Source organism: Sander vitreus, chromosome 4, assembly GCF_031162955.1.
Source record: "Sander vitreus isolate 19-12246 chromosome 4, sanVit1, whole genome shotgun sequence".
NCBI classification, from domain to species: domain Eukaryota; kingdom Metazoa; phylum Chordata; class Actinopteri; order Perciformes; family Percidae; genus Sander; species Sander vitreus.
The window spans coordinates 35309322-35326668 of record NC_135858.1 but is presented as its reverse complement, the minus strand read 5'-3'; the positions used below and the strand labels follow the sequence as shown (position 1 = coordinate 35326668).

The 17347-nt window shown below is 42.3% G+C and overlaps 1 protein-coding gene, 1 long non-coding RNA gene and 1 pseudogene across 3 annotated transcripts in view; all 3 read left to right on the top strand.

The window, feature by feature from the left end:
- mmp24 (matrix metallopeptidase 24) overlaps window positions 1–17347 on the top strand; it is a 79994-nt gene that overhangs the window by 40816 nt on the left and 21831 nt on the right. Inside the window, exons 4-5 of the mRNA XM_078249479.1 lie at window positions 1287–1386; window positions 1711–1915. Coding sequence (XP_078105605.1) covers window positions 1287–1386; window positions 1711–1915 — 305 coding nt within the window. The remainder of the gene's footprint in view (window positions 1–1286; window positions 1387–1710; window positions 1916–17347) is intronic.
- Window positions 10058–12858, top strand: LOC144517385 (uncharacterized). The gene is made up of 2 exons (XR_013501927.1): window positions 10058–12152; window positions 12262–12858. It is a non-coding gene; the product is annotated as an uncharacterized LOC144517385 (long non-coding RNA).
- Window positions 13931–16793, top strand: LOC144517384 (E3 ubiquitin-protein ligase TRIM39-like; annotated as a pseudogene). The gene is made up of 2 exons (XR_013501926.1): window positions 13931–14301; window positions 14410–16793. The product of XR_013501926.1 is annotated as an E3 ubiquitin-protein ligase TRIM39-like (transcript).

Here is a 17347-nt window from a genome sequence, read left to right as displayed (position 1 = left end):
AATTACAAAATAAAAGTTGGAAAAATTGCTTTAGTTACTAGTTACTTTACATGTTAAGATTGCTACACACACACACACACACACACACACACACACACACACAATCTGACAGCTTTAGTTACTTTACACATTAAGATTTCTGCACACAAAACACATGTAGTTTATATAATCTGCTTCTTTTATAAACTACAACTTCAATGCAGGACTTGCACTGTAACAGAGTATGTTTACAGTGTGGTATTAGTACTTTTACTAAAGTAAAGGATCTGAATACTTCTCCCACAACCAGAGTATATCTGTTCCCAGCATGACGCGGCGTTCAACTACCCGTAAACTCCAGGACGTGCGATCAACATTTTGCTAGATGGACTTATTCATTGGCATTAGGAGGCTGTCGTGCGCTCATGTATAAATATTAAATTATGGCAGCTGTGTCTGTAATGATCTGATATTTATTTCCATAATAGATTTTTCTGGTTTGAGACAAAAAAAAAAGCATTCCCCCCCCAGATTGTGTGAAATGAACTCAGCCGCTCGCTTTAGTGTCTCATCTCGCCGCTCTTTTCTTCATCTCGCTCTCTTGTCCCGGCTTCTCTTTCTTTTCTTCTCCGTCTTCTTTCCCCTCTCTGCTTCTGCCAATCCCTCCATCTGTCCTCTAACGCTCTCTCCCCCTCTCTCTCTCTCTCTCTCTCTCTCCCTCCCTCTCTCGCTCTCGCTCTCTCTGTCTCTCTCTGTCTCCCCTCTCTCTCTCTCTCTCCCTCTCTCGCTCTCTCTGTCTCTCTCTGTCTCCCCCGCTCTCTCTCTCTCCCTCTCTCTCTCTCTCTGTCTCCCCTCTCTCTCTCTCTCTCTCCCGCTCTCGCTCTCTCTGTCTCTCTCTGTCTCCCCCTCTCTCCCCCTCTCTCTCTCTCCCTCTCTCGCTCTCGCTCTCTCTGTCTCCCCCTCTCTCTCTCTCTCTCCCGCTCTCGCTCTCTCTCTCTCTCTCTGTGTCTCTCTCTGTCTCCCTCTCTCTCTCTCTCTCTCTCTCTCTCGCTCTCTCTCTCTGTGTCTCTCTCTGTCTCTCTCTCTCTCTCTCTATGTGTGTCTCTCTCTCTGTGTCTCTCTCTCCTTCTCTCTCTGTCTCTCCCCGTCTCTGTCTCTCTGTCTCTAGACTCATAAAGATATAGGCAATAATAAAATATATAATACAATTATATACAAAAAAATATAGGGAGGACACACATATATCAAACTTCCTCATATCCTGCAGCCCTGTAACTAATCCTTAATGTTTTGTGTTTTCCCTGCAGCATATCGAACTTCACCCCCAAAGTGGGCGAGAAGGACACGCAGAGAGCGATCCGACAAGCCTTCAACGTGTGGCAGACGGTCACTCCGCTCTCCTTCCAGGTCAGACAAAAGTCTCGCACATGTCAGCGTTACATTGTGCTTTACACATCTGCTGTAACGTCTCCGATGTGTCGCCATCGGATGTTCCTATGACTGTTCAAGATCACATTAGTCTCACATTGGCCAGACCGTCCTCCACAGCGCTGCAGAGGAAGGTCTGGCGAGTCCACGGTTACTTTCGTTCCTCTGCTTACCTTGAAGCAGATAGTAATTAATATAAAACCTCCTGGTATGATTCACGGTATGATTCTGTGTTTCCGTATATATCGTTTCTCTCTCTCTCTCTCTCGTTACTCCACTCTGCGCCTCTCGTTTCCCGTTCAGGAGGTGCCGTACTCGGAGATCAAGAACGAGGGTAAGGAGGCCGACATCATGATCTTCTTCGCCTCCGGTTTCCACGGCGACAGCTCTCCGTTCGACGGAGAGGGGGGTTTCCTGGCCCACGCCTACTTCCCCGGCGCCGGCATCGGAGGAGACACACACTTTGACTCTGACGAGCCCTGGACGCTGGGCAACGCCAACCACGACGGTGAGACACTCATTCCTTTACAGGGCTGGGTATCGCCAATGATTTTTTTTAAATTATTTATTAACACGTCATCATAAAATAAGATATACTTTATTGTCCCCGGAGGGAAATTAGTTTTGGACTCACAAGACAACACAAAATACAGAAAATAAGCATCTCTCAACACATACTCTCATGCAACACAAAACATGCTTTCATATACATTAGACAGGTACCTATATAGTAATACTCTCATATACATTAGACAGGTCCCTATATAGTTATGCTCTCATATACATTAGACAGGTACCTATATAGTAATACTCTCATATACATTAGACAGGTACCTATATAGTAATGCTCTCATATACATTAGACAGGTACCTATATAGTAATACTCTCATATACATTAGACAGGTACCTATATAGTAATACTCTCATATACATTAGACAGGTCCCTATATAGTAATACTCTCATATACATTAGACAGGTACCTATATAGTAATACTCTCATATACATTAGACAGGTCCCTATATAGTAATACTCTCATATACATTAGACAGGTCCCTATATAGTAATACTCTCATATACATTAGACAGGTACCTATATAGTAATACTCTCATATACATTAGACAGGTCCCTATATAGTAATACTCTCATATACATTAGACAGGTCCCTATATAGTAATGCTCTCATATACATTAGACAGGTCCCTATATAGTAATGCTCTCATATACATTAGACAGGTATCTATATAGTAATACTCTCATATACATTAGACAGGTCCCTATATAGTAATGCTCTCATATACATTAGACAGGTCCCTATATAGTAATGCTCTCATATACATTAGACAGGTCCCTATATAGTAATGCTCTCATATACATTAGACAGGTACCTATATAGTAATACTCTCATATACATTAGACAGGTCCCTATATAGTAATGCTCTCATATACATTAGACAGGTCCCTATATAGTAATGCTCTCATATACATTAGACAGGTCCCTATATAGTAATGCTCTCATATACATTAGACAGGTACCTATATAGTAATACTCTCATATACATTAGACAGGTCCCTATATAGTAATGCTCTCATATACATTAGACAGGTCCCTATATAGTAATGCTCTCATATACATTAGACAGGTCCCTATATAGTAATGCTCTCATATACATTAGACAGGTCCCTATATAGTAATACTCTCATATACATTAGACAGGTACCCTATATAGTAATACTCTCATATACATTAGACAGGTCCCTATATAGTAATACTCTCATATACATTAGACAGGTCCCTATATAGTAATGCTCTCATATACATTAGACAGGTCCCTATATAGTAATGCTCTCATATACATTAGACAGGTACCTATATAGTAATACTCTCATATACATTAGACAGGTCCCTATATAGTAATGCTCTCATATACATTAGACAGGTCCCTATATAGTAATGCTCTCATATACATTAGACAGGTCCCTATATAGTAATGCTCTCATATACATTAGACAGGTACCTATATAGTAATACTCTCATATACATTAGACAGGTCCCTATATAGTAATGCTCTCATATACATTAGACAGGTCCCTATATAGTAATGCTCTCATATACATTAGACAGGTCCCTATATAGTAATGCTCTCATATACATTAGACAGGTCCCTATATAGTAATACTCTCATATACATTAGACAGGTCCCTATATAGTAATGCTCTCATATACATTAGACATGTCCCTATATAGTAATGCTCTCATATACATTAGACAGGTCCCTATATAGTAATGCTCTCATATACATTAGACAGGTCCCTATATTGTAATACTCTCATATACATTAGACAGGTACCTATATAGTAATACTCTCATATACATTAAACAGGTCCCTATATAGTAATACTCTCATATACATTAGACAGGTCCCTATATAGTAATACTCTCATATACATTAGACAGGTCCCTACATAGTAATACTCTCATGTACATTAGACAGGTACCTGTATAGTAATACTCTCATATACATTAGACAGGTCCCTACATAGTAATACTCTCATGTACATTAGACAGGTACCTGTATAGTAATACTCTCATATACATTAGACAGGTACCTATATAGTAATGCTCTCATATACATTAGACAGGTACCTATATAGTAATGCTCTCATATACATTAGACAGGTACCTATATAGTAATACTCTCATATACATTAGACAGGTCCCTATATAGTAATACTCTCATATACATTAGACAGGTCCCTATATAGTAATGCTCTCATATACATTAGACAGGTCCCTATATAGTAATGCTCTCATATACATTAGACAGGTACCTATATAGTAATGCTCTCATATACATTAGACAGGTACCTATATAGTAATACTCTCATATACATTAGACAGGTCCCTATATAGTAATGCTCTCATATACATTAGACAGGTCCCTATATAGTAATGCTCTCATATACATTAGACAGGTCCCTATATAGTAATGCTCTCATATACATTAGACAGGTACCTATATAGTAATGCTCTCATATACATTAGACAGGTACCTATATAGTAAGCGCATTAACTCCTCCTTTCAGTGGCAGTTTTTAATTGAACAACCCTGTACGTATTGCACAAAATGACACAATGCACTGACATAATGCACAACCCAAATAGCCTACGTATTGCACAACTAACATATTGCACAATCCCAATAACCTACTTATTGCACAATGACATGTGCACAACCCAGCCAGCCTACACATTAGTGTTGATAAGCTTAATGGACATAGGCACAAATGAGTGTTTATATCGTTTTAGCCTGCATTCATCATCGTATCATTAACACACAGTTTCAGGAGGTACTATGGTTATATGTGGGCCGTGTGACATGGGGAACCCCAACTAAGCTACTTTAAGCTTTTCGGAGGGGGCCCGATAACAATAAACATACACCAGAGAACATGCAGACACTTAAAACTCAATTTCCAATAGACACAACTCCGACAAATGCCACAGTATACAGAGGATCCCAGTACAAATATAACACTTGAAGAATATTCAACAATCATATATTGGAAGCGATTTTTCCTTCAGACTTTTCTTGAAGATGGAGACAGAATGCGACAATTTCAAGGTCCCGATTCTATAATGCGCCCACGCCCAGCTGAGCGCCCATGGGCGTGCTGGTCTTACAGGGAGGTGTGTTCAGGTGCATTCTGGGCGTGCTGGTCTTACAGGGAGGTGTGTTCAGGTGCATTCTGGGCGTGCTGGTCTTACAGGGAGGTGTGTTCAGGTGCATTCTGGGCATGCTGGTCTTACAGGGAGGTGTGTTCAGGTGCATTCTGGGCGTATTGCTATCTTGAGGCAGCGGGAAGTGTTCGCGCCATTGACCAACAAAAACCTGGTCTAAAGTCAATAACGCAGCATTTCATTGTTATTTTAACAGAGCATTAGTAAAATGCTCCTAGGCTCGTGCACTATGCTTGTTACACACACAGGGACGCACAGCAGCACACACACATGCAGAAGATTACAAATAAAAATATTACGGCGCAAATCCTCCATCATAATAGCAATGCGCCAAGGTCCAAACGCGCCTTGAGTGTCTAAAATCGCCAATGGGAGAGAGTCTATGACATCATCAGGGAGCGTTTCTTTAAAACGCCACAGCGTCATTTATTATTTCGACTATGACCTTGAGAGAGTTTCTATTTACACGGACATTTGCATTTTGACTCGAGCTAATGTTGTAATATTGCAGCCAGCGTGAGCATGGTGAATGACAGCAGTGGAATACCAACTGATTACATTGTTTAATTAATTTAAATATGTTTCAATATATAGCATTTGTAAATGCAATGCTCCCAATGTGGAGATGTCCTTCTCCCCTATCTTTGAGCACCACACCGTTCAGTCATTAGATGGAAAATAGACTGGGGAAAAACACTTCACTTTGTAGTTTTTTTTCCCACCCCTTCTTCTTCTATCTCCGTTTGACAAATGACTCATGCCAGATTGCCTCCGCTTCAGTAACCAACGATGGAGAGAGCGAGGGAGACGCAGGGAGAGGGAGGCGACAGAGGGGAGGAGAGGAATCTGGTCTGAGAGATTAGCAGAAAAGAGAATTAGCTTTGACAGGGAAGCTCTATATATATGTGTGTGTGTGTGTGTGTGTGTGTGTGTGTGTGTGTGCGCGCGTCTTGTGTCGGTACGAACCGTCCCAGGGAACATTCCTACGGATGCATCCAGGCAGTTTCACTTTAATGTGCCAGAGTTTAGAGCAGTGGTTTCCAAACTTGTTCACGTGGAGGACCCCCTAAACCGGCACGGATTAGATCCCAGATTTGATAAGCTTTTGTCCCCATCTACTATGATTTTTGCTTTTAAATGTGCGTGTAAGAAACCCATGAACACAACAGTTGTAGAGCTGTGAAAATGAATGACATTTTATCAACCAAACAACTTATCCATTAATTGAAAAAAAGAATCCACAATGAAATGTCATTGTGTTAGTCATGGACGAAATCATTCTGTTTCCCCTTTTTAATAAAGTGCTGATTTTGTCAATATACTGTACATTATCGTAAAAATGTGTGTGTGTGTGTGTGTGTTTGTTTGCGGTCACCCAGGTGCTGTCATACACACATCCTCACACATGCCTATCTTTAAAATCTCTCCGCACACACACACACGCACGCACGCACGCACACACACACACGCACGCATGCATGCACACACACACACACACACACACACACACACACACACACACAGAGTGCATAATTGAAAGATTAGGAAGTAGATAGTGAGACAGCAAAGTTCTCAGACGCTCTGAAAACTAATTCACGCTATCAGCTTCAGAAGGACGTCGCGAGGACGAACGGCCTTCATCTTCACCTCGGCATCCAACCGGTTGTTGTTTTCTTCCCGTCGCTGCTGAGGGACGGCGTCTGTGATTAACCTGTTAACACCGGGAGGGGAGGGCCGAAAAACACATCACACGCAGGACCATTTGTCTCCATTTTATATCGGTCGAATCTGCAGCACGGATTTACGTCCATCGCCACAGTTCAGTGCTAACGCAGTCTGGGAGGTTGTCTCTCCCCCTCACCCTAAGTGATTCAGTGGTCTAACGTTAACAATACCTTAAAGTGATGGTTCAGAGTAATTTCACCCTAGGCTGCTTTGCACATTGACCTCGAGCCAAACAACCCCCCAGAAGCTTTTTTCCCTTGTTATAACGTTGGTCGAGTTAGCGTTATCAGCTGGTTAGCTTAGTGCAGGCGCTAATGGATCCATGTTTGTATCTCGTAAATTACCCCACTAATATTGCCCGGAATGATACCAAACTTCTACAGTAGTACAAATAGGTTCTGTACTCATAAAACGAGGCATTAGAAAGTTAGCCCTAACCCGTTCTAACAAGGGAAAAAAGCTTCTGGGGGGTTGTTTGGCTCGTGGTCAAGGTGCAAAGCAGCCTAGGGTGAAATTACTCCAAACCATCACTTTAAACATATTCTATTTGACATAAGCTTCCCTTCGGTGTAGAAAGAAAGCATTTTTAAAAACGTTGGCATTGGATGTGATGCATGTTGCAGGATGGTCCAATACAATTTTTCTTTTCTGGTGATAGGGTTGTGCTTTCACTACAGCATAAATCCCGCTTTATTGGCACCAAACACAGAGTACAGCTGAAGTGGATGGGAATGTCATTTGGCTGGAGAGGAAAACCTATTCTTGGCAGGTCATGTGTTTTGTGCTTTACCAGAACTTGGCAATTGAGCCAAAAAGTTAATTTCAGACGCCGCTTGTACAAAATTATCTCTGGCATGCAACGTCCAAAACAAAAATGAAATGAACATTTCGGCGGGGGAACTGCTGCAGTCAAACAAAGCAAACAAAGACTCTGTGGACACATCAAACTGGGATTACTTGAGAGACAGGTTTCATCACAGCAATATCAAACGTCATCTTTATCGCAGGCGGGCAGGCGACTGGCGGGGCAGACATGATAGAAGGAGCCGTTATCGTCAGTGCAGGGCGTCGAAGCAGACTATAGACTGACAACGAGAGGGAGACCGCACAGTGGGAATTTCATGGCGTTTACGTCTTGTGCTGTAAAATCATCTTTATCTTTCCCTGCGACGTGAAAGACGGATAAAGGCTGGAGGAAGAAGAGAAAGAAAGGGATGTACAGGGACAGAAGTGTGTGTTTGGGTGTGAACTGAAGAACTGGGAGAAAGGGAAGAATTTAATCAAGAAAACCAAACAAACGTTTCAGGCTGTTCTCATGAACCATTTGTACATATCGCTGTGAAAAGAAAAGCACTGTAACGTAAGGGCGTGAAGATCCTCGTAGGGAGGAGGTCGGGGGGGGGATGTTTGGCTCCTAAAACACCGGGCTTTCAAGCCGGGGAGCGGAGTTCATGTCCCGGAAGAAGTTAAGGGGAAAACACAAGACTTTCACCAGGAAACAGGTGTTCATGTCCAGAAGAAGTTAAGGAGAAAACAGAAGACTTTCACCAGGTATCAGGTGTTCATGTCCTGAAGAAGTTAAGGAGAAAAGACAAGACTTTCACCCAGGAAACAGGTGTTCATGTCCTGGAGAAGTTAAGGAGAAAACACAAGACTTTCACCAGGAAACAGGTGTTCATGTCCTGAAGAAGTTAAGGAGAAAACAGAAGACTTTCACCCAGGAAAGAGGTGTTCATGTCCTGAAGAAGTTAAGGAGAAAACACAAGACTTTCACCCAGGAAACAGGTGTTCATGTCCTGAAGAAGTTAAGGAGAAAACACAAGACTTTCACCCAGGAAACAGGTGTTCATGTCCTGAAGAAGTTAAGGAGAAAAGACAAGACTTTCACCAGGAAACAGGTGTTCATGTCCTGAAGAAGTTAAGGAGAAAACACAAGACTTTCACCAGGAAACAGGTGTTCATGTCTTGAAGAAGTTAAGGGGAAAACACAAGACTTTCACCCAGGAAACAGGTGTTCATGTCCAGAAGAAGTTAAGGAGAAAACACAAGACTTTCACCCAGGAAACAGGTGTTTGTGTCCCAGGAGTACTACTTAAGGGGACTGGTGTTTAAACCGAAACCACAATCTTTTTTTCTAATCTTAGGTAGTCCTTTTCTCGGCTAAATGTAAATGTAAAGACGCTCAACTTCACTGTCACGTGACCAGCCGGCGCCTTAGCAACCATAAACACCACTGGCTTTGACCGCGTCATCCTCCCCAGCTGCATCCTCTCGTCCAAATATGGCCACTTCTGGTTCCAAAATACCGAGATGGCGGGGGCCAAAATGCAACCTCCCAGCTTCAAAACGGCAGTCCACAAACCGATGGCTGACGTCACTGCTCCTACGTCCATTTATTTTTTCATTCTATGGTGTCAAAATAAGCATATCCTATGGTTTATATGCAAAACGTAAGTGTCAAATAAATGTAGTGCAGTAAAAAGGACAATATTTCCCTCTGAAATGTAGTGAATTAGAAGTAAAAGAAACTGGACATACTCAACCAAAGTACAAGTATGTCTAAAATGTACTTAAGTACAGTACTAGACTAAATGTACTTGGTTACATTGCACCACAGGTACAGATTGAAGTATTTCAACATCTCCTGGAAGCAGAGGAAACAGAGAGAAAGAATTGACCGTACGTTTGCAAGAGAAACAAAACGTCTGTGCGTTGACTGCCGGAGTAAAGAGAAAAAGATAATTGGTTTCTGAAATTAGGTTCAAACTGAGTCAAACCAATTACCGAGACAATGTATTAATTTGAGCTCTGCGTCAAGAGCGTAAGAAGTCATCGAGCGTCTGACAGCAGCTCTTAAGATTATGACAGAGAGCCTGATGCTTTTAATAAACCTCACAGGAATACATGACATTCGGGATAACAGCCCTCTATTCTCTTTCTTGCTGTTTTCATCAGTTGTAATAAGAAGTATGAATGGTAGGAGTAGTTGCAGTGTTTCCCCTACCATTGATCTGATTGAAGATGATCAATCACCCCAAAAACTGATCATTAGCAGACCCAAAACAGAATGTTTTTATTTATTTTTTTTTACAATTTTCAGCGATGTTCCAGAATGAAAATCTGCAGTCTCAGCAGACAGTTTGTCTGCTTGAAGTGGAGTTAACATTCTGAGTTTTCGGAAATTGTCCACAGATTCCCTGTGGATCTGATCACTAGATCTGAGGTTACATTTAAATTGCTACGTTTTGGTTTTAAAAAACAAATATCTTTTGCTACGTTCCCCCCTCTCATTCCCCCTGCTCTGGTGTTTCTTCCTCTCATTCCCCCCTGCTCTGGTGTTCCACCCTCTCATTCCCCCTGCTCTGGTGTTCCCCCCTCTCATTCCCCCCTGCTCTGGTGTTCCACCCTCTCATTCCCCCTGCTCTGGTGTTCCCCCCTCTCATTCCCCCTGCTCTGGTGTTCTCCCTCTCATTCCCCCTGCTCTGGTGTTCTCCCTCTCATTCCCCCTGCTCTGGTGTTTCCCCTTCTCATTCCCCCTGCTCTGGTGTTTCACCCTCTCATTCCCCCTGCTCTGGTGTTTCCCCCTCGCATTCCCCCTGCTCTGGTGTTTCCCCCTCTCATTCCCCCTGCTCTGGTGTTTCCCCCTCTCATTCCCCCTGCTCTGGTGTTTCCCCCTCGCATTCCCCCTGCTCTGGTGTTCCCCCCTCTCATTCCCCCTGCTCTGGTGTTTCCCCCTCTCATTCCCCCTGCTCTGGTGTTTCCCCCTCTCATTCCCCCTGCTCTGGTGTTTCCGAGCCCCTGAACCGGAGACATTTGGAAACACTTCTGACCCGTTTTGGTTGGTAATCTGCGGGGTTGTGTTTCAGTCTCAACGGCTACAAACGGAGACCGTTGGCAACACCGACACTGACGCCAACGTTTCTCCTCCTGATTGGGTCTTATCGGTCACGACGTCTCGTTCTCTGAGACTAAAGCTACTAATGATACCATGGCAACTACCACCAGCGGGCGGAGTCTCCACGCTGCCTCCTGTTTATGCCCAGTATACCAGAATGTTGATGAGATATGACGTTTGAGCGTGTTAGTTTAAACGGAGATTAGTTCTTCTACTGGAGCTAAAACCACTTGGTACAAGGTGATCACTTTTGGCTCAAAACTCTGCTTAGAAACCAAAACGTAGCGATGTTAATGGAGCCTGACAAAAAGTAATTTAGTTAGTTTAATGCTCAAATTTATTTTACATTTATTTGGCTTAGGTGGTGCCCAAAAACGGCTACCCTAAGCCTCCTAACGTTTGGGAAAACCCCTGTGCTTGTTCACTGGCATGTTTTAAAACCTTCAAGCAGCAGCACATTACTTGTGCATTCACAGATTATATGTTTTAAAATCTCATTTTGTGTAAGTGTGAACTTGACGTGGCACTAAACAGTTTTGCCGCACTCTGAAGTAATCCCCGTCGGAGAAGCTCAGAGCTCCGGCCGGACTATTAAAAAGTGACAGGAGCTTCAGATCCAAAAGCTGACAGTCGCTTCCACTTCCCACAAACTCTCCTTTTGATGTGAGATTGGTATTAACGCGGCTCACGAGTCAACAGCAGCACAGACTAACTTTTTCTCACTTTTCCCACTGCTTTTGATGCTGCGTCTTTGGTCTTTTCTGTTGTGTCCTCACTGGGGAGCCTTTCTTCCACTTCAGATGTTGAATTGGTGAAAAGGCCTGTCAGCAGAACAACACAGGACTTGTTTTCTGTTTCCTGCCTGATTTCTGCTGTGAAATAATCTTTTAAAAAGCTTTTTTTTAAAGACTGTCAGTGATGTTCAAAGTGATGTTTCTCTTCCTGGCTCCTCTCCTCCTTTTGTCTTGGTTTGCATTTAGCTCACACCTTTACAGTACATTCCCAGATTGTTCCTGAGGAACCTAATTATATTTCATCCTCTACATTCAACCAACGTTCAACCTGTGGAACATGAACATAGCTGTTGCATCAGCCCGCTGCACACTATCAGTCAACATATCCAGCAATGAATCGAAACTAAGGAACGACACACTCCCTGTGTTTCATGTGAAGCAACACTTAGCAGAGGAGGCGTGACAGAGCTCCCCCCCTCACATGACTCACCTGAGGCAAGCCAGGAAACAGTTTGTCCTTCGTCAACACAGAGAGACACACAGACGGAAAAACAGAGGATCAGATTCAGCTTCAGACCAAACTAACAACTTCGTCTGAGTGAGTTCAGCTACAGGAGAGAAAAGTGGAAAACTACAACACTGCTGAAGGTGAGTTTGACTAAAAACACGACTCAAAGTGAAAATAAATGTCAGTGAAGTTAGTAGAGGAGGGAGGGGAGCCATGACTGACTGTACTTTCTGTCTGTTCTGTTTTCAGCTTCACTCAGAGATAAAATGGCTTCCAGATCAGAGGAGGATCTCTGCTGTCCGGTCTGTCACGATGTCTTTAGAAATCCTGTTCTTCTGTCATGTGGCCATTAAATGAATGTTTTATTACTTTAAATATACACATGAACAAGTTTGTATTTGATGTAATAAAGAAAAAATGACCCTGTCTGTAAAAGTGTTTCATTAAGTGTTCATGAGTTGAATTCTGCTGTTAGTCATTTAATCAGAGTCCTTCTATTTAAGGTGGACATGTCAGTTTTAAGGTGGACGTCTCAGTTAGGGGTCCAGACTTTAGTTATTGTTGGTGGTTTATGAACTTTAATAACATTATTGCTGATTGTACATCAAGAGCATAACTTGGGGTTCAACATTGGGGGGGGGGATATGTATGTATCTCCACTTTTAATCAAAATTGATATTTTGAATGTCAACACTTCATTTCCTGCATTCTGGTGAATGTTTCTGCAACACTTTCTGCCTTTTCTGCATCAGGTTATGGTGCAAATGTTTTTATTTATGTAAAGGAAATTATAATAAAATGAAATCAAAATTGTAGGCCTTAAAACGTCTTCAATTTACTGAAGTATTGTGTTGTAGGTCTTAAATAATTTTCAACAGGTCTTCATTTTTCCACGTCCATGGAACGCTACCGTTAATGCTCGTTGAAATGTTCCCGCAGCGCTTTAGAATGTTTTTATTTTTTTTTATTTTGTGGTGTTCAAATATAATTGGCTTTATTAAGACTACAAATGAGACCAACATGCTACTTATTTTGCAGCCAATCTAGACACCAGTCCTATAATGCCAATGAGGAAATCGGGGAATTGTTTCAGACGATATTTCCCGGACTCTGACATCTGACTTATTTTTTTTGATGTCGTGATATAGGTCTTCATTCATTCATAATGGTCTAAAAAAAAGGTCCTAAAAAGTCTTACATTTGACTTGGTGAAACCTGCAGAAACCCTGCTCTTCCTGACTTTCTTGTACCTCCCTTTTGTCTTGGTTTTTTGTCATACCCACATTCCCAGAATATTCCTGAGATACTTAATTATGTTTGAACTAATCCACTATATTAAACCTACGTTTAACCTGTTAAACATAAAACATAGCTGTTGCATCAGACTACTGCACACTGTAAGTAGAGGGTGAAACGTTTTTGGGAGTCCCGCGCTACGGGAGTCAATTTCACTGTCGGTAACGTGTTCGGGACGGATAGAGCATAGAAATCAACGGGAGCGGGACGGAGCCGGAGATTAAATAAAGAAATGACGCTGCAATGCGGTGAGTGCGCCCAAAGATTGCGAGGCATTTTGCTTACAACTCACAATACGTTTGTTGATTGGGAATACCGTGACCCGCAGGAGTCTCGAAAAATGGTCACTACCTAACCCTAACCCCCCCAGCAGTGAGAGACAAACGGCTCTGCAGCGCTGCATTCACACAACATCAGAGCTGCTCTCGCTCCCTCGGGCCATCACACATATACACACACACACACACACACACACATATACACACACACACACACAGTGTCTGATAACTTTAGACAACATAGGGAACGAAACGGGAGTGGGACGGGATTCGGAAGTGTTTCTCTCGGGATTTTGCAGGACAGGATTTTTTTGGGGGGCAGTCACGTGATCGGGATGTGACGGGAGTATTTTCGTGGGCTCGGGATGGGATGGGAGCGACAATTGATTCCCGTGTCACCCTCTAACTATCAGTCAACATATCCAGCAATGAATCGGAACTAAGGAATGAGACACTCCCTGTGTTTCATGTGAAGCAACAACACTTAGCAGAGGAGGCGTGACAGAGCTCCCCCCCTCACATGACTCACCTAAGGCAAGCCAGGAAACAGTTTGTCCTTCGTCAACACAGAGAGACACACAGACGGAAAAACAGAGGATCAGATTCAGCTTCAGACCAAACTAACAACTTCCTCTGAGTGAGTTCAGCTACAGGAGAGAAAAGTGGAAAACTACAACACTGCTGCTCCAGCCTGCTGACACTCCACACACTGACGGTGAGTTTGACAAAAACAAGACTGAAAGTGAAAGTAACTTTCAGTGAAGTTAGTAGAGAAGGGAGGGGAGCCATGACTGACTGTACTTTCTGTCTGTTCTGTTTTCAGCTTCACTCAGAGACCAAATGGCTTCCAGATCAGAGGAGGATCTCTGCTGTCCGGTCTGTCACGATGTCTTTAGAAATCCTGTTCTTCTGTCATGTAGCCACAGCTTCTGTAAAGACTGTCTGCAGAGCTGGTGGACAGACCAACACAGGAGTGTCCAGTTTGTAAGAAAAGATCTTTGTATGAACCACCTTGTAACCTGGTGTTGAAGAACCTGTGTGAGTCCTTCTTACTGGAGAGAGATCGAGAGCTTCAGAGGCTCTCTGCAGTCTGCACTCTGAGAAACTCAAACTCTTCTGTCTGGACCATCAGCAGCCAGTGTGTGTCATCTGTCTGCATTCAGAAACACACTCCAACCACAGAATCAGACCCATCGATGAAGCTGCACGACAACACAGGAAGGAGCTTCAGGAAACTCTGGAGCCCTTAAAGGAGAAGTTAAAGGGTTTAGAACAAGTTAAAGTGAAGTGTGATCAAACAGCAAAACACATAAAGCTCCAGGCCCGACGCACAGAGACGCAGATTAAGGAGAAGTTTAAGAAGCTTCACCAGTTTCTAGAAGAGGAAGAGGAGGCCAGGATGGCTGCACTGGGGAGGAAGAGGAGCAGAAGAGTCAGAGGATGAAGGAGAAGATGGAGGCTCTGAGCAGAGAGATAGCAGCTCTTTCAGACACAGTCAGAGCCACAGAGGAGCAGCTGAGAGCTGAAGACGTCTCATTCCTGATCAACTACAAGGCTGCAGTGGAAAGAGTCCAGCAGCGCCCCCTGCTGGATGATCCACAGCTGCTCTTAGGAGCTCTGATAGACGAGGCCAAACACCTGGGCAACCTGAGCTTCAACATCTGGAACAAGATGAAGGACATGGTCTCCTACACTCCTGTGATTCTGGACCCAAACACTGCTAAACCCAACCTCATCCTGTCTGAAGATCTGACCAGTGTGAGACGAGTAAGGAGACAGCAGCTTCCTGATAATCCAGAGAGGATTGATAAACACCCCTCTGTCCTGGGCTCTGAGGGCTTTAACTCAGGAACTCAAAGCTGGGAGGTCGAGGTTGGAGACAGTACAGGCTGGTCACTGGGTGTGTTAGCAGAGTCTGTCCAGAGGAAGGGAAGCATACAGTCTGGATTATGGAGAATAATGTTGTATCAAGGTAAATACTCAGCACGGTCAGCACCAGCTCCACCCACTGATCTCGTAGTGCAGAAGAAGCTCCAGAGGATCAGAGTGACTCTGGACTGGAACAAAGGAAAGCTGTCGTTCTCTGATGCTGATACTAACACACACATACACACCTTCACACACACTTTCACTGAGAGGATGTTTCCATTCATTAACACTTGGAGTAAATTGAAGATATCACCAGTGAAGGTGTGTGTGACAGTGGAGCAGAGCAGTTAGAGATAAAGAGGATGATTATATTCATGATGTTTATTTTTTGAAGGGCCTTTTAATCTGAACCTGTCATCCTAATGTCTCATTAATACAAAAATATACTTAGTTTTTGTTTCACTTATTGTTTGATGTTTAGTTTGACGATCTGCATGAACATTATCTGCATCAAATATGTTAAACTGCGTCATGTGCTGCAGTCAAAAGCAAGTTTAGTTTTTTTCATGTGTAAAATGATTTCGTTAAGTTTCTATGGTTTTGTTCGTTTAGCCCTTTTCTTTTTTATTGATACTGTTTCATTTTAAATTGTTGTTCATGTATTATATGTTATATATATTATTATATATATATATATATATATGAATTCATTGATTCACCCTATAATCAAGAAATAGGACAAATGTACTCTCACTATGTAATTATACTTTGGGATCTAGATATTTTACAGGTTTCTTTCTAAGTAACATAAGTATAGCAATGTTCACTATCAGTCATGTATCAATATGGGTGTTTATTCAATCAGTCCTTCCAGAAAAGTTTTTTTGTGATTGTTGCGGGCAAAAATCCTTGATTATGCGGCATGTTTTCTTAAAAAATGCGATGGAATATGCGGGATATTTATGGGATGAAATTGTGGGAACTTGCAAAAACTGCGGTTTCGTCGTGGCTTCATCGTGGGGTCTGCAGCTTTTGATGATGGTCACGTCACTTCATAACGTTCCGCGTATTTGAAAAAATGCGGCCCCTCCCCCCGCATAAATATGTGGACTTTGGCTGATTATGCATTGAATTATGGGTAATAACGGGGGTTTTTTATATTAGAAAATATGGGATGTCGAAATAAGCACCGAAAATGTAAAAAAAAAAAAAAAAAATGGGACAAAAGGTTGGGAAAAGCAACAAAAACGGTCTGACTATCTCCTGTGGTCAGTTGATGTATCTGGAGCAGCTCGGTTTGTTTATTAAAATGTCACAAATAAATCTGCATGGAGTGAATATCAACAGTCTCTGGTGTCTTCATGGAGTCCTCGTCTGAAATTTCTTCTCTAATGAGACCGCTGTGGGACTCACACAGTCAGTGACTTCTAATTTCATAGATAGGCCCTAGTAGTTTAAATAACTAAAGTCAAAAACACCACACGGCCAATCACTTTATTTTTAATTCTAGGACAGATTACACTTACATTCAAAGTAATGTTTAATGACTTTAAATGTATATATGAACCATTTTCTATCTGATGTAATGAAGAAAAGATGATCCTGTCTGTAAAAGTCTTTCATTCAGTTTCCATAAGTTGAATTCTGTTGTCATTTAGTCAAAAGATTTCAAAAAAAGTTTTGTTTTTTCATATTTTCGGTTCCCTTCCCTCTTTCTCCCTCTGACTGCTTTTCTTCATCCCACTCTTTAATCTCTTTTATTCTTGTGCCTCATCTCTCTCTCTCTCTCTCTCTCTCTCTCTCTCTCTCTCGTTGATGGACATTTGGTTTTTACTGTATGAAGTACTTTTAAACAAAAACTAAGATTTCTATGCATTAGCACTATATTTTAT